This window comes from Callorhinus ursinus, unplaced genomic scaffold (assembly GCF_003265705.2).
Source record: "Callorhinus ursinus isolate GAN/ISIS: 27379988/994484 unplaced genomic scaffold, GSC_fseal_2.0 scaffold10, whole genome shotgun sequence".
NCBI classification, from domain to species: domain Eukaryota; kingdom Metazoa; phylum Chordata; class Mammalia; order Carnivora; family Otariidae; genus Callorhinus; species Callorhinus ursinus.
Genome location: NW_027397072.1, coordinates 27384745 through 27407071, shown reverse-complemented (window position 1 = coordinate 27407071; position 22327 = coordinate 27384745). Strand labels below are relative to the sequence as shown.

General features: G+C 40.9%; 1 protein-coding gene across 12 annotated transcripts in view; it reads right to left on the bottom strand.

Annotated features, from left to right (window-relative positions):
* LTBP1 (latent transforming growth factor beta binding protein 1) overlaps positions 1 to 22327 on the bottom strand; it is a 387020-nt gene that overhangs the window by 167598 nt on the left and 197095 nt on the right. For all 12 annotated transcript variants that reach the window (XM_073897251.1, XM_073897253.1, XM_073897250.1 and 9 more), the window contains 2 exons: positions 18290 to 18514; positions 16808 to 17082 (listed from right to left, as the gene is read on the bottom strand). In XM_073897251.1, the coding sequence (XP_073753352.1) occupies positions 16808 to 17082; positions 18290 to 18514 (500 nt within the window). The remainder of the gene's footprint in view (positions 1 to 16807; positions 17083 to 18289; positions 18515 to 22327) is intronic.

Below are 22327 nucleotides of genomic sequence, written 5' to 3'. Positions count from 1 at the left end.
AAAGCTATTCAAGAACTGTTACAATTGCTCCATGAATAGTATAACACAAAATTATCACACGCGATAGCACGAAAACCTTTAATTTTTAAAGTAACTGTTAAGAATAAACAGATTGTGGAATAATGTACTTTTCTAAATCTTGACCTGGTTGAGAAAACTTCAGACTGCAACCTCAGTTTTAAGGTACTACCATGGCACTTTCCTGAAACTCAGAGTTAAGCTGTGATTGCTGTTGTTTTTAGATCTCCCTATAAATACATGAGCAGGAATGATAGTTCAAAACTTATCATTTGGCAACCAAGGCCCGTCATTTTTGTCAGTTAAAAACTCACCACTGGAGATGCTCCAGAGATGAATGGTAATTTGAGGAGGTTGTGATAAATATCGGAGCATGGCTTCATAAGATTGAATTTTCATGCCTTAAAATTACTAGTACCTACAGCACCCTCATTCTAAGAGTGTTTGCTGTGTTTTGCCAGGATCTGGGGAAGGAAGATCCAGTCGTGGGTAAAAGAAGAGGGTGCTGGATTATAATTAGCAAACCTGGATCTAAATCCCCACTCTCTCTCAAGAGCAGTGAGATGTTCACCAGACTGTCCAGACTCTCTGGGCTAATAATGGGACAATGGGACAATAATCCCAACAGCAAAGGATTGTGGCGAGATTAAATGATATGTGTCTGAGAAGGGCTGCCCTATCCCTTCAGCCCCTGTGCAGGGACTGGAAAAAAGTGACCCTTAAGATGTGTTGTGCATCGGGACATAGCATTCAGTAAACAGAGCATGGGCTGAATCCTTGTCTGCCCTCTCAGCTGGTGTCCCATGTTGAGTACGACCTAGAAAATGTTCAAGAGCTGGCTATCTGTTAGCTTCCTGGCATACATTTATTAAAATGGTTCAGATATTCCACGAGTAAAAGGGCCACTCAATGGAGATGGCCACCATGTCAAGGACCTACTAGTTAGTTTTCCTATTTAATACATTTTAAAATGACAATATCCAAAATACTCTTGGGAATTATCCTTTATCACACGTACAGAACTCGTTTTACTTTGTGATCAGGAACCATTCTACAATAAAGCATAAAATACTGAGTTTAAATAAAAAAAATGTTTTCCCGAAGAGAATAAGGCACTGGAGCCAAAAAAACAAATACAACTTCAAATGTTGAAGTGATACAGATTTTTTAAATGCACTAAAGTAAAACATGAAAGAACAGAGAAGGCTGACTCACTGCAACTCTTGCAAGAGTATGCAGGACTGTGTTTAGGCAAGAGCTGAAACAAGACAGTGACTCAACCGCTGGACTGGAGAGACAGATTCCAAAGAGATGGAGCAGCTCTAGCTAAGCCCAAGACTGACCACCAACTGGGAGAGGACCCAGGGGCAGGTGGGTGGGAGGGGAAGGGCGGAGGAAGGCAGGCCAAAGACAGAGGAACACAGAGAGTGGGTGGGGAAAGTCAGAGAATGAAGCAGAGCTGAGCCATGGAGAATTTTCCAAATTTGGGATTCAGTTTGTGGTTAGGTACCAAAATTAATCAGGAGATAGTTCCTTTTCCCAAAGCAAGAAGTTTTGGATTGCTTCCAGGGAAATATCTGGCATCTTTGAAGTAATGGCAAACACAGAAATATTGATAAAGAGGAGGAGAAAGAGAAGGAAAAAACTGTTTTTGTATAAGTATAGTTTTCTACATCTGCAACTTCCCCTCAAGAGTAAAAAGGAATTATCAGCATAGAGTATATTGTTCATGGGGGAAGGAATTACATTTAAAGTCAACATGAAAGGTTATCAGAGGACCAAAAAAAAACCCAAAATTGGATAATTATTAAAGGACTAGTAGCAATACTTCTCCTCAGGGAAAGAGCACAAGGGAGGTTTTATTTTTTAAAAAGATTTTATTTATTTATGTGAGAGAGAGAGATCTCGTGCATGTGCCCATGAGCGGGGTGAGGGGCAGAGGGAGAAGCAGACTCCCCGCTGAGCAGGGAGCCTGATGCAGGGCCCCATCCAGGCACTCCAGGATCATGACTTGAGCCAAAGGCAGACGCTCAACCAACTGAGCCACCCAGGTGCCCCACAAGGGAGTTTTTAAGTTCAGCACAAAACGAGCTCTTTCCCCAACAAATGCTATCCCCCACAAAGCACACACCCAGGCATCTCTGTGTCCGTTAGAACTGGTTCTCTCTGAAGGTGAAATTGACCTTTCCACACAATCACAGTCCCTGTGGACCAAGTGAGAAGTAGTGTAATGATGATCCATAAGAGAGTAAATGGTAAGAGCACACCTTTTGATGTTGGACCAACACGAGTTGGTGTTGGCTGACTTGACCAGTTACCACATATATTATTATCACGGGCAAAACTCTCAACCTCTCATTGCCTATATCCTCCTCTATAAAACATAACTAAAAATGCCCATTTTCACAGAGCTCTCAAGAGGACTGAGACAATACCTATGAGACAGATGGCCGGCATGCACTAGGCTCACAGTGTTAGATCCCTTTCTCCAGGACCCTCACCTGGAAACCAGGGTTGATTTAACAAAGGACTAAGTAACCTAACGATTATTCAGTATACAATGTCCCAGATTCAATGTATCAAGAAAAGAGATATAAAAATCATTTAGATAAAGAAATGTGAAAAGAAGGGGTGCCTGGGTGGCTCAGTCGTTAAGCGTCTGCCTTCGGCTCAGGTCATGATCCCAGCGACCTGGGATCGAGCCCCAAGTCAGGCTCCCTGCTCCGCGGGAGGCCTGCTTCTCCCTCTCCCACTCCCCCTGCTTGTGTTCCCTCTCTTACTGTCTGTCTCTCTCTCTGTCAAATAAATAAATAAAATCTTTAAAAAAAAGAAATGTGAAACAAAAAAGACATTACAATTTTGCTAAAAATGTTCAGGTTTTCACAAAAGTGCTCTGGCTAGTGAAAAAATAAATGCTCAAAGAATAAATGCTATGGAAGGTTTCTAACTGTATGGGTTTCATTTTAATTCTCCTCAAGAAACACAACATGATGTCACTGAATTACATAATTCAACCAGTTAATATCAGTGTTCCCCAAGTAGCAAATTTCACTTTGGGGACATCCAGATCCTTTTGGTCACCCATCATGTCTTGGTGCCAAAAGATCAAGACCATGAAGCCATAATAGCAGAGCCCACTCTGCACCTCTTTCCTACACCCAGGGCTTAGTCATAAAACACTGCAGAACATGGAACTCACTAAAACAGGTCCCAGAAATATATCTGTCCTTCTAGGTTCAGCTGGTGTTATACACTGAATATGTGCCTCAGCCCCCAAATCTCTATGCTGAAACCCTGAGCTCTAATGTGATAACATAGGGAGGTGGGGCCTTTGGGAAGTAATTAGGTTTATTTTTATTTTTTTTCCATATTCATATAACTTTTATTACAGTATATTGTTAAAATTGCTAATCTCTTACTATGCTAACTTACTTCTTTTTAATTAATTTTGTTTCAAATTTTTATTTAAATTCTAGTTAGTTAACATACAGTGGAATACTGGTTTCAGGAGTAGAATTTAGCGACTCATCACTTACATATAACAGTGCCCATCATAAGTGGCATTTAGTGCCCTCCTTAATATCCATCGCCCATTGACACCATCCCCCGCCCACTTCCCCTCTATCAACCCTCAGTCTGTTCTCTATAGGGGAAGTAATTAGGCTTAAATGAAGTCAGGAGAGCGGAGCTGCCATGATGGGATTAGTGTCCTTAGAAGGAGGGGAATGAAGACAGAGCACAGATTCCCTCTCTCTCTACCACATGAGCACATCAAGAAGGTGGGTGTCTGGACACCAGGAAAACAGCCCCACCAGGAACTGAATCTGTGAGCCTCTCTATCTGACTTCCAGTCTCCCCCACTGTAAGAAAGTAAGTTTTGGTTGTGTAAGCTACCCAGACTATGGTATTTTGTTATGGCAGCCTGAGCCAATGTATACAGATAGCAATGGTTTCTTGTGAATACTCCATGTCCAAAAGAGATGGCCTAAGAGCCAGGATGAAATAGTACAAAGAACACTGAAGTAGGAACCACAAAGCTCAGTTCTAGTCCTCACCAACCGCAAAGTCAATACCAGACGTGAAGCAAACTAATTCACTTCTCTGGACTTTAGCTTCCTCATCAACAAAGCTTTAAGGATGCTAATCCTCAATGATGTGCCTACATTCTATGATTTTAGAAAGGCTCCCGTGCAGAGGTAGAGAATAACCAGGGAGCTAAGAGTGGAATGGTTTGCCGTGTCAGGGAAATCCTATGAAGGTCATTGTTCCTTAAACATCCCCTGTCTGGCCAGATGGATACAGGACATTACATGATGCCGCCTATTCACCAGTCCTAACATCACACCCTGGCCTAGATCAGTGTGATCAGTGATAATCAGGATGGGTCTCCTCTTTCTTGACCCTACTTCATGCTCACTCCTTTCCTGATAGCCAGTATTCACAAAAAAAGGCAGCTCTGTCTTCCTGAAAATAGTCTCAGCTCTTAAACAGCTATTTTCTAGATTAGAGTAATTATAATGAATTGCATTATGATTATCAAGAGGCAAAGTATCAGAAATTATTCAAGATAGTCGTGGAGATGCAGATTTTGCATATCTTCAGCTGTGACCCATTATAAAGTCACATTATGACTGATCAACCCATACTGCATGGGTGTCCCGTAAATTATCCCACCTATGCAGTTGAGATGTTCATCTCCATCCAGAGCTAGAAAATCTTATTCCAACATTCTGGCACAAAACTGAGGTTTTCTGGCAAACAGAAGCTATACCCTCAGTACTCTAAATTTGGTTGAGGAATGTGAATCCCTTTTTTGGAAATCCTGGACTTCTTTTTGTTAAAACCAGAATGAGGTCCCTTACGGGGAAAGTTCTAACTGTATATAATGGGGTGGACTCATCCAAACTTCTGTCACAGCTCTTCTTTATTCCTATCATCAATCTTTTTCACTATGATATAAGCACATCTCCACTCCGGCAAAGTGACTTCTGCCCATCTTCCAAGCAAAACGGAGTTCCTGTAGCCTCTGGACCAACCATGGCCCCAAACTAAACTGGGAAGACCTCAGGAGAGCTCTTCAGTGTCCATGCACTAGAACATTAAATATGTTTATTTCTATGTGCCAGTAAGAAAGAGGGTCCAAATATCTAAGCCTATCATTAACGCAACTAGAGCAACATATTTGATCAACTTGTCCTAAAAGGACTATACTGTACTATAGAGCACTGGCGGCGTAACAGGCATTGTCTCATAAGAAGAGGAAAACGCTTAAATACTTCCAGATTTTCTAAAAGAACTTGTAAAAAATTTGCTTTGGCTTGAGCAGAACATTCTTTATAGGCAAGGTTTTTTTTTTTTTTAATCCACCCAGCTTTCTTTTATTAGAGTAATTAAAACAATGTTAGGCATTTGGGGTATCTGATACAACCATAATCCTCTGATATTTCAGGCTATTGATTTTACAAAATATCTACTGTGACTAGGGCATTAACTGCTGGAAACGTATCCACATTGATTTCTGACAGTGTATTTGTTTAAAGCCTGCTGAAGCCAAACCATGGGCTTCAAGGAATTCCAGACAACTACTTTAGTTTATGAAATGGTATTTTAAAAGTTACACGAAGGCAGAAATGGTTTTAAAAAGTAACATACAAAGGGGAAAAAAAATTCTTAAGCATGAAACTTCTGATTCTGCTTGACATCTTTTCTAAAGAAACAATTAAATTTGGGATATTTTCTCCATCTCTACCATGATTTGAGCATTTCAACAGTCATGATATATGTATCTTGCTATTCTTACATTGTGAAAAGAATAAGTATTGTCATGATTATATTCTGACATCATAATTCCCGTTAGTCTGTCCTTGCAGCAAAACAACACAAATCACATCATAAATCCTAGCACTCGATGGTGAGAACATGAAATTTATTCAAAGTTCCATTACCAAGGATGTGACTAAAAAGACAGACTCGTGTTGAGGGGGAAATAAAGAGGGACATACAGACATAGTTGTTATTACCATGACAACCGGATCACTCCCAAAATGATGACCATAAAGGCCTCTTTTCCCCAATGCTTCTTTCTACAACTGTATTGAGGGAAATTTTCTATATTAAGCTTCAGTGCTTCTCAGGTTCTTTTTTGTCTATGTAGAGATCCTGCAAGGAACAAAAAACATTTTGGGCCTCATACCACTGTGCAAATTGTAACACGTGCCTCATCTGGTTACGCTCCCAGGTTTTCTGTGCCTTATCCAAGTACACAGAACTCAAAACTAATAATTACCTGTGGTTTGGTTGCAAATAGTGTAGAAAAACTAAATGCCACAAATCATATTAATAGGTTTCTTTAGTTCCCTGGGAGCAGGAAACCAGGTCTGTCTTGACCACACTCTGCCGCTTGTGGCGGGAACATTCACTGCTCACCAAAGAACCACTTGTCCCAGCTTCCCCGCATATGACAGCTTCCTAACTACCATCAGTCAGCTCAGACTGCTGTTAACAAAATATCATAGACTGGGGGGCTTAAATAACAGAAGTCCATTTTCCCACAGCTCTATAGGCTTAAAGGGCAAGATGTATGAGCATGGCCAGTTCCAGTGAGGTCCTTCTTCCTGGCCTGTAGGAGGCTGCCATCTTGCTGTGTCCACATATGGCAGAGAACTGGAGTCAGGAGTTCTCGGGTATCACTTCTTAAAAGGACACTAATTCTGTCATGTCAAGGCTCCACCCTTATAATCTCACTGAATCTTAATTACCTCCTTATTGACTCTATCTCCAAATAAAGTCACATTGGAGTTTGAGATTTCAACATATGTTTTGGGAGGGCCACAACTCTGAGTCCATAGCCCAGGGCCAAGTGACTCATTCTGAACAAGGGTTGTAGGTAAAAGAGTGTCCCTTGCAGCACCTCTTTCTCCCCATTGTAGGAATTAAGGAGGCCACATATTCCAGATAGCAAGCATTAACATGGTGGAAGCCCATGAGCCAGAAGCTCAGCGATCTAGCACAGAGCTCTCAGCAAAATGCAAGCTTTCGTTATGTTAATTTAGGACGACCACACAACCTAGCTGAACCTAATAACGTATTTACTGACTATTCCTCTCTGCCCAGCACTAAGCTCAATTCCTAAACGGCCCTGCCCTCACAAGAAGCACAGTCTTGTGGGGAAAAGAGGATCAAAAACAACGATTTGAAGATAATTACATTCAAAATGGTCTGATTGGATTCCAAATGCAGTAAGAGTTCAGGGAGGAGAGAGAGAACGTGCGCTGAAGGATTGGAAGGCTTTTTGGAGGAGCCAGCACTGGAGTGGAGGCTCTTGGGTCAGCTGGATTTGGGAGATCATTGTAGGTCTTGATGTATTTGATGTTGGTGCAGTTTGCTCTGTCCACAGATCCTGTGCATATGTAACTCTTAGTGGCACGTAAGACCATGGTGGAAAAGAAGAAAGATGTCAAAATTATCACAGTCAGAGGACTGCAGGGCTAAAAGAGGCCATGGTAGTCTTCTCAGTCAAAGTTATTTGAAAAATGAACAAAACCGAGGGCCAGAGATATGGCGAGCTTGCAAAACAGAGAAAGATCTATGGACCTGGAAACCCCAACAGAGCTAGTCCCTACTTCTGAGCCTCGGGTTTCACATAAGTAAATGGGAGACAAAAATACCAACTTTTCCTTGTGTTTTAAAGGTCAAGTAAGGTCATAAATGTCAACATTCTCTATCAGCTATCAATTTTATACAAATGCACTGTCTTACTAGGATGCCTGCCCCTAAGCCCCAGAACGTTCATACCATTTTCTGAACAGCTCCATTAAAGCCTGAACATTCTAAACCAGACCTCTTCAAAGTGTCATCTTGAAAGCACTGCTGTTTTCATTCAAAATATTTAGAGCTCCTCTGTCTCGATTTCAGAATTCTCTTCAGGGCTGAAGACATACTATTTTAAGTATCCTCAATGGTGCAAATCCTTGCTTGCTGGAGGCTGAATCGACCATTGGAAGCCTTCGATCCACTGAGACTATAGCAAATGAGTGAGCTGCAGAAGATCAAAGACAGACTAATTTTCTTATGCAGCTCATAAACGGATTCTGAAACAACTACTTCAAAATAGAAATTGCAAGTCTGTTTGCACAACAGCATCACTAGAATAAAGACACAGTCCCTTAAGCAAAGACCTCAATGTGACAGAATATTCTATCTTATATATACCTTTTTTGATATATAAAAGGAGACAACAGGAGAAAAAAAAATGGAAGGATGAGAAAGAAAAAGAAACCTGTACTATCATCATTGTGGGAGAAGGGGCAGGGCTGTGCAGGGGAGTCATTCTGTAATCTCTCAACACAGGGCAATGTTGCTTTGTTCTCCACAAATTTATGGGTCAGATTCCAGAGGACTGAGGTTTATTTCAATTTTTTTTTCAAGTAAACCAGATGATTCCACTTTGTTTTAGCAAATCTCAATTCTAAGGGATCATGTAGACAAAGCCAAGAACCAACAGACTATGAGCTGCGACTCCTTAAACATTTTTGTAATGTACAGAGCCCAAATCAACCAGCAACTCAAGCCTTGGTCCCTTAAAACTACTTCCAACCTACTCAGAATTGTCATCATCAAATATCATGACCACAAAATCATGCCACGTTGCCAGTATCTGAACTGACCTAACATGCTTCCATTCTCAACTGCCCCATAATTCATTTTAATGCCTGTTGCTCAGCAAACATGGGAGTCTAATTATTAATAGGATATATTATTTTAGTGAGCCTAGAGATATAAAACATGGAAATTTGATATTCCATGTCATGATAAAGGCATTTTCATTGCCAATAAAATGAAAATCATCTGAGAGTGGGGGCTTGAGGAGGACCCAGGAAGTGTAAATGTGTCTATGAAACAGGTCAAGCGGTGTGAACACTCAAAGGAGTGAACACTTCTGGACACTGGTAGGCGCCCAGAAGACACTGGCCTGGGTGAAGAATGGTATTAGGCAGTAGGAAGGGTAATGTCTGGGGCATCATCCATTCTCTGAAGGACTCTACTTCAGGTCTAAGAATCTATATTTTGATTATCCTAATGTCTCAGTCCCACATTCAATCCAAGTCAAACTAGCAGTTCTCCCTGCCCCTGGCAGAAGCCCAGTGACACGCAGACATTCTCCCTTTCATGCAGCTCTTTCTCCCTTTGGATCTTATCCCCGTCTTTACTGATCTTTGCAACTTGAAGGAAGAGGGGCCCTGCACGAAGGAGGTCTGGCCGAGGCTGCTGGAACAAGACCAGCCACTGCTGGAGAGCTCCAGGCTCCCATCACTGATATGTGTGGAACACGTGCAGTGATACCTCTGCTGTTGACACAGGTAAGCTTTGGCAAGGGTGGCCATTTTAGAGCCACTGGAGACAACCAGACTCACTAACACTCAATTATATATTTCTTAGATTATGCCAAAGGACTATTTGAGTGGGATACTGAAGAAAAACCCAGATGTCATAGGAAGTGCCTGGTGTTAATGACTTATTCCACCCGAAGGAGGCCAAACTTCAGTAAATGCAATCAGCACACCCAGTGGGGCTCTCTGCTCACAGAGAAGGCAGATGTCTGGTAGCCCTAGCCCAGCCTTCCCCAGTCACTGCCCGGCAGTACGTCTGCAAGAAGATGAAGCCCAAGTTCACCTGGGATGGCCCTGCCCCTCAAAGCATGTGGCTGGGCAAATGGGGAAGGGGCGAGGGCCACATGCACACCTGTACCCACTGGTGACCCAGCCTGGGACACTCCGTCCCCCTTCCCACAGAAGGGGATAATACATCCGTGAGAGGCCAAGCGTCTTTGGTAAAATGTCTTATCGTTATTCCTTCTTTAGAAGTCTCAGCTACTTATGTCGCTTGTGGCCTCAGCTGAGGAAAATAACCAATATGAAATGTTACAATGATTCTGGCACGATCCCCATCAGAATATCCTCAACTAGCTATTTCATCTTAGCTTTACGCCTCATTCCAACAATGCACTAACGGTCACAGCAGAGGTGACTCTGTGGAAACTAAAGAACAGATTTCTAAGCAGAACTTAATGTCCCAGACCCTTTAATTGAGCACTAAATTCATTTTCCATCACTGAGAAGAGATTTTCAAAGTCTGTTCTCTGTCTCTATATGTACAGCGGTAACAATCCACATGGGTGTCTATACATCCATCTGTGTTTTTTTTCTGCCATGTGGGACTGACAGGCCTGGTATCTGTTTCCCTACTTTCTCACTGGCTTCTGTGTAGTAGAAACCAAGAACTATTTTTCTTCAAAGTCCTGTCACAGAAGAATTGAGACTTTCAGCCATAATTAGGATAGTTTCCACTTTGATGAGCTCACACTTCCCTGTTAATTTCTCCATGATGTTTACTTAAAAAAATTTTTTTAAACAAAAGTTAAGTGCACCTGTTTGACCCTTCAAAAACTGTGTGTGTGTGTGTGTGTGTGTGTCTTACTACTAAGGTTTAGAGACTGGGGATGTTATTGAATTTGTCTGCCAAAAAAGACCTATTTCCAATTATATCCCCCAATTATTTCTCCAAAGGCCCATTCTGTTTCCATTTTTCCTGTCTAAAGAGAACTGTTAGAACAACTTCTGGAACCTCTAAGAGGATCCCCCAAATAATTCTTGGGTGCTTTAACTCAGTTTTGCCCCAGCTCTTATTATTTGTATGAGCAGGAATTAAAGGAGAGAAAGGCTTTTCCAATAATTTCTGGATTTCACAGCAAGTATTGCTCCTTTCTCTTCTTCCTAATCCACATAAGGATTATTTTTTTTCTACAGAAGGCATATTTGAGAATTTAATCTTAGAGTTTGTTTCTTATGGTTTTGTTTTTTTTTTTTTTTACTTACGGACATTTTATACTTGTAAACTACAAAAGTGGGCTTGCATGTTGTTTGGTCATCTTTATTTGTGGTAAAGCACTGTACTAAAAATATCTTTTCTGTTTACACCGACTTCAGGTTTCCCAGTATTTCTGTTCTTAGTTAACTCAGGTGTTTATATGTGGAATTTTCTGCTCTTTTGGCATTTGCAATAGGAAGGTCTTGAAGTGCTTGAATTTTTTGTCTCGTTTTGTAATGTCTGTGTCTAATTAAGGGGAATGTTCCCATGTTTAACAAAGAGCACATGATTGCACAACTGGGCAATGGCAGACCCAAGCATGGACGCTGGACCCCAAGCCCTACCTACATCATGATTCTAAACACTTCTCAGACAAGGTCTTTGCATACCATCTGGCATCATTAGGTCACTGCAAATGTTTGTTTCCAGCAACTGGGCAACAAATAAAACATACTTAAAACAACCAAAACCTCAAATGCCAAGTAAGTTTCAAATTTAGGTCACTGTTAAGAGAACCAATTTAAAACAAAGGAAACCTGTGTACAATGGAAAAGGTATAGATATTCAATGTCCCTGTGATGCAAAAAGAAACTGGAGGGGTATTTTCTGAAATTTGGCCTCTCCTTAGAGATGAAAACTAGCATGGAAATGTTCAAGTTTTAAGCATTTGAAATAACATGAGATTTTCCTAAAAGTAGTTGGTAATTGTAGCCATTGGAGATGTAATTCTAACTTGATCTATACAGGAAGCAAACCCTCCAAAATGTTTTTAAACATATATCACAATTTACTTCAGATAGCACAGATACCTAACTGCCAAAATTATAACTTGCTGACTGCTTCAAATATGACTGACATTCAAGAAACTGATTCCTCTTAGTCACACCATACATTCCATTATTTTCTATCCTTTTAATACTTTAACATGAATTTAATGATGCCTGTACCCAGCTGATTCACACAGAAATAAATACTTTATATGATCTAAAGAACAAGAAATTATTTTTAGGGGGCACCTGGGTGGTTCAGTTGGTTAAGCGACTGCCTTCGGCTCAGGTCATGATCCTGGAGTCCCAGGATCGAGTCCCACATTGGGCTCCCTACTCAGCAGGGAGTCTGCTTCTCCCTCTGACCCTCTTCCCTCTCGTGCTCTCTATCTCTCATTCTCTCTCTCCAATAAAAAAATAAAATCTTAAAAAAAAAAGATAGCATTATTTAAAAAAAAAAAAGAAATTATTTTTAGGACTCAAAAGATGGAACGTCACTTTCTATAACAGTAAAACAATAGGACGGATTCCTCCCCCCCCCCCACTCCACCTCCCGCCCTTGTATCTTGACACACTCTGTCAAGGTGAAAAACATTGTAAATTTCCAATCGCATTATTTCTGCTCTTTTCTCTTCACGATACAAGCCAAAGAGATGTCCTCTGTTCTCATGAATTTATCACCACTAGATCTATTTGCTGCCTGCTGAATCTTGTCCATTCATCCACTCTCATTCCATCTCTGAAACAACACTGGGTTTCCCAATTGATACACAAGAATACACCATTCTTGATGTCAGTAAAGGATGGGGCTGCTTAAAACAAAGATGTAGTTACTCATCTTCACCTTACAATCCTCCCCCAGGGTCAGTTAATCAATGAGAGTGAGCATTTATCTGATTCCTGAAGCAAGGAATTTCAGAATGGTCCAACTCACCACCATCTTTTTCTTTGCAACAGCCCATAATCAAACCCTGATGCTTGATTCTTCACAAAAGCTCAGAGATTCATCTGTATTTTCAACTTCACTTCTTAGACTGGACCCTGGTCAATTCACAAATGGACCAAGGCCAACTTCTCTTCCCTGGTCTCCTCATGTCTACCATTTCCACATCCACCCACCCCATTCTTTCCTAAGTTGAAACTTTCAAAATTACTTTCTTAAAATTCATAAAATGTATCAAAGTTACAACTTTTAAGTTCAGCTTAAAATTCGATTACTCTAAGTCGAGAAAATGATCATTTTTCTGTTTCTTTTCCTCAAGAAATTTTCAAATACTCTGACATATTCAAAGAATAATACAGTGATCACTTGAATACTCACCTCTCAGAGTCGACAACAGTCAAAATTTTGCCATATCTCTGTGTAAAATGCATTTGAAAATAAATTATAGACATCACGGCATTTTACCCCTAAAACTTTCAACATTCATCTCTCAAGAATAAGGACACGGTCCTACATAACCCCAACACCATTATCATACCTAAATAATAGTAATTCCAAAATATCATCTAATATCCAGTCCTGTTTCGATTTCCCCAATTGTTCCCCAAATGTCCTTTAGAGCCAGGTGTTACATGTGCATGTTTTTCTAACCAGGATTTGATTAAGGTTCATATGTTACATTTGTTATTGTGTCTCTTTGTCTCTTTCTCGAAAAGTTTTTTTTTTCCCCATGAGAGGATTTTTTGAAGAAACCAGGCAATAATATCCTACATTATGAATCCGTCTGATGGAGGAGGCAGGTGTGTGATATTTTTAGTTGGCTTCCTCATTCCCTATAAGCTGGAGAGATTAAGGTGTACGGGCTTGATTAGATTCAGGTTAAACATTTTTGGCAAGAAAACTTCAAGGATGATGTGTAAACTCCATGCTGTATCACGTTGGGAGGCACATCATGTCAGCTGTCGTACTTCTAATGATTCTGACTTTGACTGCCTGGTTAAGGAGGCTTCATGAACATTGTTACCTTGACACCAAGTAGTTTATATTGCACTATGCCTCAGGTGTAAGGGGCTTCACTTATCTGTGCCAACGCATGCCAGGGATCCCAAGCTATTTCACTTCTCTGGTCTTTCCTGACACTCCTTTCTCCATTTCTTGTATTGTTCTCTTCCCTTTGTTTAATTATTCTCCCCCTCTTCTGTGGGAGCTTGCTCTCCTAAACAGTCATACATTTTCCTCCACCATCCAAGCAGTTCCTGAAATTCTACTGTACAAAGATTCCCTGAATTAAGTACATGATCACAGCTCATGTTGGGTTTTCAACCCCAAGTTTACCGTCTAATTATTAGAATGTGCCATAGAAACAAGGGCAAATTATGCCAAATTTGTTCTGTATATGACCGTTTATGGCAGCACATAAACACAGGTGCTTACTGATGACTCTAAGGCATTGAAAGTCTCAACAGCCAAAATCTGCAGCTTAATAAGTGTTTCAAATGGAGCAAAGCAATGTGCTCTGAGTGAGCATTTACGCAGTTGTTTCTGCAATTCATTCAAAATCTACCTACATCTCCTGGAGTTTTGTTTATAAACTAACCACAGCAAAAAGTACACATATTTTCCAACACCCTTGTAGGATACATCTTATATACTATTGACTATTTACCAATAGCGCATATATTTTTTTAAAGATTTTATTTATTTATTTGAGAAAGAGACAGAGCACAAGCAGGGGGAGGGATAAAGGAAGAGGGAGAAGCAGGCTCCCCGTTGAGCAAGGAGCCCCGACACCAGACTTGATCCCAGGACCCTGGGATCATGACCTGAGCCGAAGGCAGACTTTAGTTTAATCAACTGAGTCACCCAAGCACCCCAGTAGTATGTATTTTTAAATGCCTAGATCATCCTAATTACACAAATTAATTGGGCAATCACAGGCACCCAGCAACACTTCTCAGTAACAAGAAGACAAATATACACTGAGAATGTTTTCTGAAAACAGGTCTTATTTTGAAGCTGTGTATTAGTGACTACACATGCAAAATAAATTAAGAACTGAGATCACTGTCTGGATCATTCAGACCAAAAGTCAGAAAAGTATCCAGATAAGGCAAAAGTATTCCACGGAGTTCGAATTATTTGGGTAACTCCAATTATCCAATTCACTTTGACTGTATTGTCCAGCTTAGGCTTAAAAGTAAATAGTTTGTTTTTACCCTTTCTAGTTAGCAGTCATCTCCCTACTATTATACAAAAATTCTTAGTTTGTTAATGCCTCATTTTCTTGCTTTTTAGGCTCTGTGTTCCAACTTGGAAACTAGGGAGAAAGATACTGGGCATGTAGTTTTAAAAGGACCTGCTTTTTCCTTTCTCATGACCAACCCAAGCTGGAATGATTAAACAATGCAAATGGCACCAAAATCATCCTCTCTCTCCAAGGCTAACCCAGGGCAACACTGTGAAGTATGAAGTTTATGTTCTGCCCACTGCCCCCTATCAAAACCTGCCCTTAGCAGGATGCCTGGGTGGCTCAGTCGGTTAAGTGTCTGCCTTCGGCTCAGGTCATGATCCCAGTGTCCTGGGTTAAGTCCCACATCTGGCACCCTGCTCAGCGGAGAGCCTGCTTCTCCCTCTCCCTCTGCCTGCCACTCTGCCTATTTGTGCTCTCTCTCTCTCTCTCTGTCAAATAAATAAAATCTTTAAAAAAACAAACAAACAAAAAAAAACACCTGCCCTTATTAGCACAAGAATCCAGTCTTCACTTCTAAGCTAAATTTAAATTGATGATGTTTCTTCTCCAAAAAGCATTTGCTTAAGCCTGGTCTTCAACTGAGCAAAGAAAAGGTGCCCTTCAGTGGGCATATTTCAGGTATCTGCCAGCAGGTGATAAAGGTTGTGTTTGGGCAATCAAGCCTTCCTTGCTTTACTGAAATTACAGGACATAAGCAATCACCTACTTTAAGTTTGACTATCTGGATAGATAAGTATCTTCTAAGCTAATATTTGCAGAGTTCTCTAATGTTTGCAAAGCGGGGCTCATATTACCTTGTCTCATCTTGACAGACCTCCATATGCTTATCTCTACCTTACAGATAAGGAAGCTGGCTTCCTAGCACAGTGCTGGGCCCACGGCTGTAGCCAAGACCTTTAACTCTTATCTGCATGGGTGCTCTTTTCTGTTTGGGTCTATAAAGCAATTTTGTCTTACTGCCCTGGAAGAAAGGTTATAATCCTACCATTGACTTGTCCAGTACCTAAAAAGTATTTTCTAGGTTTCTAAAGCAGTAATAATTGATTCTATTACCTACAAATACTTCCCACACACACAAAAATTTTTTTTTAATATTGAGGTAACGACAGCTAAATAATAATACAGTTAGCGCATCTTCTCATGGGGGATCCAAACCACATCAAATGACAAGAGGAGAACCATAGGACAAATTAACATCATTATCATGTGATCCCAAACAAGTAGCACAAAGTAATTGGGGTAGAGGAACCAATATATTTATATTGCCTTTCCTATGTACATTCAACAATGAGTTTTAAAGAAAATTCAGCCTTTCTCTCACTTTATGATATAAATATAGGCCTGAAGTTACATGTAAATTCAATATTAAAATGCATTTCAAACAACTCCTGCATTGCCATTCTAGTTATGAATTTTTATCAGGAGAGAAAAGATGCCAAGTTATTAGTGCACAAAGGGGTCAAATTTCCTCTCTACCTACAACCTGCAAGCTACTGCAGAAAGGCATAAAGGTTTTCAAACATCTTTGCAGAATACATCTCACCATACCACATCTCATGCCTGACACGTTTCATACACAAATTACCTTAAGTGAAAAAATATATAAGCAGGCAATCATGGACTTCCAGGAACAATTATGAAATGTCACTACTTAATATTATAGACTGAGGTCAGCAAACTTTTACTGTAAAGGGCTTTGCAGACCACACTTTAGGATTTGGCTCTCAAATGATCTCACCGACACTACATAATTTTATCATCAATAGCATGAAAGCAAGGATAGACATACGTAAATGAATGGATGTGTCTGTGTTCCAGTAAAACTTTATTTACAAAAACAGGCCCATGGGTCAGTTTGCCAACCCCTTCGGTAGAAGATCATTTTACCAAGTCTGGCTTTCCTACTAATACGAGACCATATCTAGAATGTGTTCCTAACATGGGCTAGACAGTGTTGCTTACCTGTGACCCGATGGTTTCCTGGAAGCACCGGCCAAGCTGTGTCTTAGCGGCCACGGGATAGACATGGGGGATGACTTGCTGGTGAGAGTATGTGGAATGTACTGTCTGGGTCTTCTGGACGGGAAGCCCTTGGTAAGAGATTTGGGATTGGCCCGGTTGAGCTTCCTTTGCCTTCTGGCCTGTTGGGCCATCGATTCTTGAAACCTGATGTATCTGGACTGAAGCCTCAGGAGGGTGCTTCACATGGATATTGACTATGTTGGGAGGAAATTTCACTAAAAGAGATCAGGAGAAAAACTTAGTCATGAATAATTAACAGGCGAGTCAGCATGAGCGCAAACACTACATACACACGTATGTATTTATAGGCATCTATACCACCCCGGGGATAAAATATACACAGTGTGTATGCATTTTTGCTGCATAGCCATCAACTCTGGAGAATAAGAGGGTACTTCCAAAACACAAACTAGACCTGAATTTATATATTTTAAGGGATAAAACTGAGTAAAGTATAAAGAGAAATTAAAGCCTCTCCCAGTAACACATTCATGAGATGAAAATTTTTTCAGAGTCAGAAAACTATGAAATCCATTCTGCCTGTGGTCATAGGTGGGTACATTTTATCAAAGGATAGTGGTAAAGACTCAAGAGTTCGATTACTTTTGCATCTCTCAGAGTTTCCATTGCCAAACTTGGAAGATTCACCATTCTACATCAACAGAGGAAATAACAATTTCACAAAGAGTAATTCTTTTGGCCTGAACAGCAGAGTGTGGACGTACTCGTGTGCGTCTTGTGCCTCACCAAAGACCCATGTGTGATATTTTATATCTGTATTTACTTTCTGCCGCTTTCAAATACAATTTCATCTTCTGATGCTACCACTCAAGTTTTACAGAGTAAAGGCCAGTCACACCTCTCTGACCCTTTTTCAAAATCTGGGCATGGAAGAGATGCCAAGTTTAAAAGAATGAGTTAGTCATAGAATTTCTGAGCTCCAAGTGACCTAGTTTACGTTCCTCTACAGATGAATAAACTGAAGCCCAGTGAGGTTAACTGATTGTTTATAACTAAAACCAAGCACTCTTCAACTACAAAATAAACTAGGTATTCACCAGCAGGTAGTATATGATCCACTAGCTTATTCATCCTGTACGGGCCTGAACACAGCCTTGGCTCATCTTCCTGCTTCCCTGCCAGAAATGTGCGTGTAATAGCTCTTGGTGCTCAGAGCCAGCGGAGAAGGATGGGCTCCTTTCTGGTTTATTTCCTAGATTCCAAATCTCTATGGCCTAGAAAATACTGCAGCCACATAGGTGGGCCCATATTCTGTCCCTGCTGCCATTTCTTGGGCCACAGATCACATACTTCTTTCTGTTTCAATACCAGCCCTGCCACGTGCAGATACTTGCTTCCGTGTGGGTTTGACAGGTTACCAGAAGTCTGACGAATGGGCAAAAAGAAAATAAATAAGCTTACCTTTGACTCCTTGTTGGCTAGTCATGGTCAGAGGCAAGGTATGTGTGGAGTGGACTACATGCGTTCCCAATGCCTTGCCTGACTGCTGGGAATGCTGATACAGTTTCGGCATGCTGGCACCATGGACTGGGATCTGACAAAGCTTCCCTGTGAAATTCGGAGGGCACTGGCATTTGTCCCTTGAACTGCACTGGCCGCCATTCATACATGGAAGATGGCAAATGACTAAAAGCGGAAAGAGAAAATGTGGAGAGTTGGTTAGTTTCTCAAATGCTAAGTAACAACCAACCAACAAAACTCCCAAAACACACAGCCCATTATAACCATCATATTCCTGCTGACTTTAGAAACAGTCAACAAAGAAGTCACTACATGAAGAAAACAACAGTCTCTATTATTATCTTCTTCTTCCCATCTTATGTCATTTAACTCTCCAATTGCTTATGGCAACAATATCCCAACAATATCCCAACAATGGAAAGAATTCAGGGAGAAGAATATACATATATACACATACATACATATATACGTAGTCACTCAGGATTATTATCTATATAATTATTACATATAATTATATATGTTATATATTATATGTAATATAATTATATATTATATCTAGATCATATAGATTATATTATGTAGATTATATAAGTATTCTATAATTACTTTGCTTTTGTGTTTTATTATGTATTAACTATCTCTCAAGATTATAAAGTCCTTGGGAAAAAGAGGTATGTCTGGCTTAGTGATTTTTAGATCCTTAGCATCTAGAATAATTTCTGGCACACAGGAGACATTAGTTATTTCCTCAAAAAATAAACAAAGAAACACATGAGAGTGCTAAAAGTATCTGTTGAGTGTTTTCTCTAAGACAGGGAACTAAGTGCTAACCAGAATCAGGGGGAACAGTCTGGGTCCTGCTGTATCATAATGTGCAATATCACTGGGATAACAAGACCACCGGGAAACCCGGAAGTAGCAGAGTGATTAGTAGTATGGACTTGAACTGATTTAGAAAAAACAAAGAAAAAAGGATGCACAGGGTAAAGAACTGTAAGGGGAGTTTTAAATTCTGTCTAAATTCAGCTTATAGCCAACTTCTTGATCACTAATAAATTCTTCCTATCAGCCTTTTAACATGATCAGATTCCTACCAGCCTGAACATGTCAAAGCCCCTCAACTCTACTTCCTTCCAGCTTCTACCCTCTTTAAAATTTTCTCCTCCATGACCAACCTTTCAAAGAACTGTCTGTTCACTTCTCCACACGCTACCGTCTAGCTTGGACCCCGCCTCTCTTCTACAGGACCCTACTCTACAGGACATTCAAGGTGACTCACAGGCTCCATGTTGCTAAACCCAATGGACGGATTTCATTCTTCCTTTGATTTCCGTCACATCTCACTCACCTATTGTGCTCCTTCCTCTCTGCCCATTTCAACTTAATATTCTGCACAGACTCCATTTTCTATGCCTTTTAAGTATTGGTATGTGTTAAGGTCTGGTCTTAACCTCCTCATCTCTACTAATTCTATACACTCTTCCTCTATGATTTTACCATGTCAGACGCTGGTGTCACCCAAATTTGTATTTCCTAACCATCTACTACAAAACTATCTACTTTCCAAACTAACTACTACAATATATCTTCATGTAGAGATTCCACAGGCAACTCAAACTTGAAATACCCAAAATCAAATTCATCATCTCCCCCCAGTACCTCCATTCACCAAGTGGTCCATAACAGACACCTCGCTGCTGCTCCCCCATTTCACCCATCCAAACATCCAGTCCTGGAGGTCCTCCCTTGTAAACATTCATCAAATATATCCATTTCCTTCCCATCGCAGGACCCCTGTTCCTTCTGAAGTCTTATCTTTTATGAATCTCTCCTCAGCTATGAATTCGGCTACACTGAATTCCATTCATTTCCTCAATATACAGGGTCCTCTTGTGCTTTACCCATCCTGTGTCCACGGACTGAACACTCTTTCCATTTGGCCCCCTCACCTACCTGACTCCTCCTTATCTTTTAGACTCTGCTTGATTGTCCCCTCTTCTAGAAGCATTCCCAGTCACCCTTCATCTGGGCTTGGTGCCCCTCCTCTGTGCCTCCATGGGTTCTCACTCACTGCTCATCCTGGCACCAAGCTTACTACTGCATGTATTGTCTGACTACTTTTCTGCAATGCCTCATTCAGCTAGAGTCCTGTGAGGCCAGGGACTTCATCTTGGTATGTTCTACTTCTAGCATGTGGTTCAGCTTTTAGAGGAAAGCTGGAGATGGATGAAACACTGAATGAAGCAATGAAACAATGTATGCCTACCACTTTGCCCAATACCATTCCAGGTGCTCCAGAAGATACAGTCCCTGCCCTTTGAGAACATAAAAGCTACCTGAGCAGATAATACATGGTAACTCTCAACACAGATCAGCATAGAAGTGACAACCGGAAAATGTAAAATGTAAATCCTGGGGGATATCAGAGAAGAGAAAACTCCTTTCTCGGAAATCAAAATAGACTATACGGGCAAGATCATTTGGGATAAGTCTTTGAAAATGAGCAGTCAGAAAAACAAAGAGGAGTGCTTTCTAGGAAAAGGAAAGAAGCAGGCATATTTGGGAGCTAACCAATACAGCTGTCTTGCTAAAACCCTGGGTTCCTGAGTTAAGGATCAGGTGAGAAAATGGGAGATGGAGGCTTGAGTCAGACGAAGCAAGTCCTTAAAGGCCTGCCTGGTAAGAAGTGTGAATTTTATTCTGCAATCGGTGAGGGAGCTGGGAGGCTCCAAGGAGAGAAGTCAGGAAGACTGACTATCCCAGGAAGATTCGTCTTGTGATGGCATGTGAGGCTAGTTTGAAGAGTGAGTGATGAAGGTGGGGAATTCAGTGAGGAGATAACTGACGTCAATGAATCACAAGTTGAAAAACACCCAGATGAGGATCACAGCAACGGGAATGGAGACATACACAAATATAATGACAGAGGGAGAATCAGTACAACGTGGAGCTAGGACACAGGAAGTAAAGAACAGGCTGAGGAAGAGAGGAGACAGTGGAGGAGGAAGGAGAGAGCCAGAAAAAATGACCAAGGGGGCCACCGAGAAATTGCCTCCAGAGCCTGCCCATGCTGGGTAAAAGCTGAAATATGCTTTCTCCAGCACCCACTCTACTCTGAGGTGTTAGGTTAGAGGAGAGGAGTCAAAGCGGACTCCATGGTTGAATCAAACACTTCATAACTCCCAGTTCACTTCTCAATTCAATTTCTAAATCACTTGGCTACAGTGGATGCACTCAGTGTGTAACGGGCAAGGCGAGCCAAGCCAAGATTTAAATCAATTAAATTTACCACCTATGAGTAAGGCAGTCTTCACTTGGCGTGGTTCCGTGTGCTTGAATTTCAGTGACCACAGTCTGGTCACATAACACCAGTACCCCCAACAGCATGGTTCCAACTTCAGTTGTCACAGTTTATTAATGCTGAATTACATAAAGCACAAACTTCACCACTAGGTTTTTGGTCCAAAAACCCCTGCATGAATAACAGATGCGTATCATGATCACTAATCAATCGTGTCACTTCCACGACTGTCGGCAACTGATTCCTGCCCATCCATCGTTCAATTCATGCTCAGACAGACAGCAAACGGGTAGTCGTGTTGCTTTCTTATCTCATGGGAATAAACTCACAGGACATTTTACAAAAGCACACAATCAAAAGAGGGTGCGCAGTCAACACAAAATCAAAGTGTAACAAAGAAATAAAAAGTGGTAACAGTGGTAGTGAAATTGGAAAGTGATTGTAAGTTAGAAGATGAAGATGCCCCAGAGGAAGAGACATGGAAGGAACACTCAGTTCACGGCTGTGAAAGCACCAAGGATAACATGTTGGAAGCGGATCCAAACTCGGGAAGGGACAGGACAATCCAGTGCAGCAGAGAAAAGATAGTCCACATCGTACGTGACAAAATGAGGAGAAAGCAAATGTGTCCAAACTACTCTTGGTAAGTTCTCCTCAAAGAAATAAAACAGGTTAAT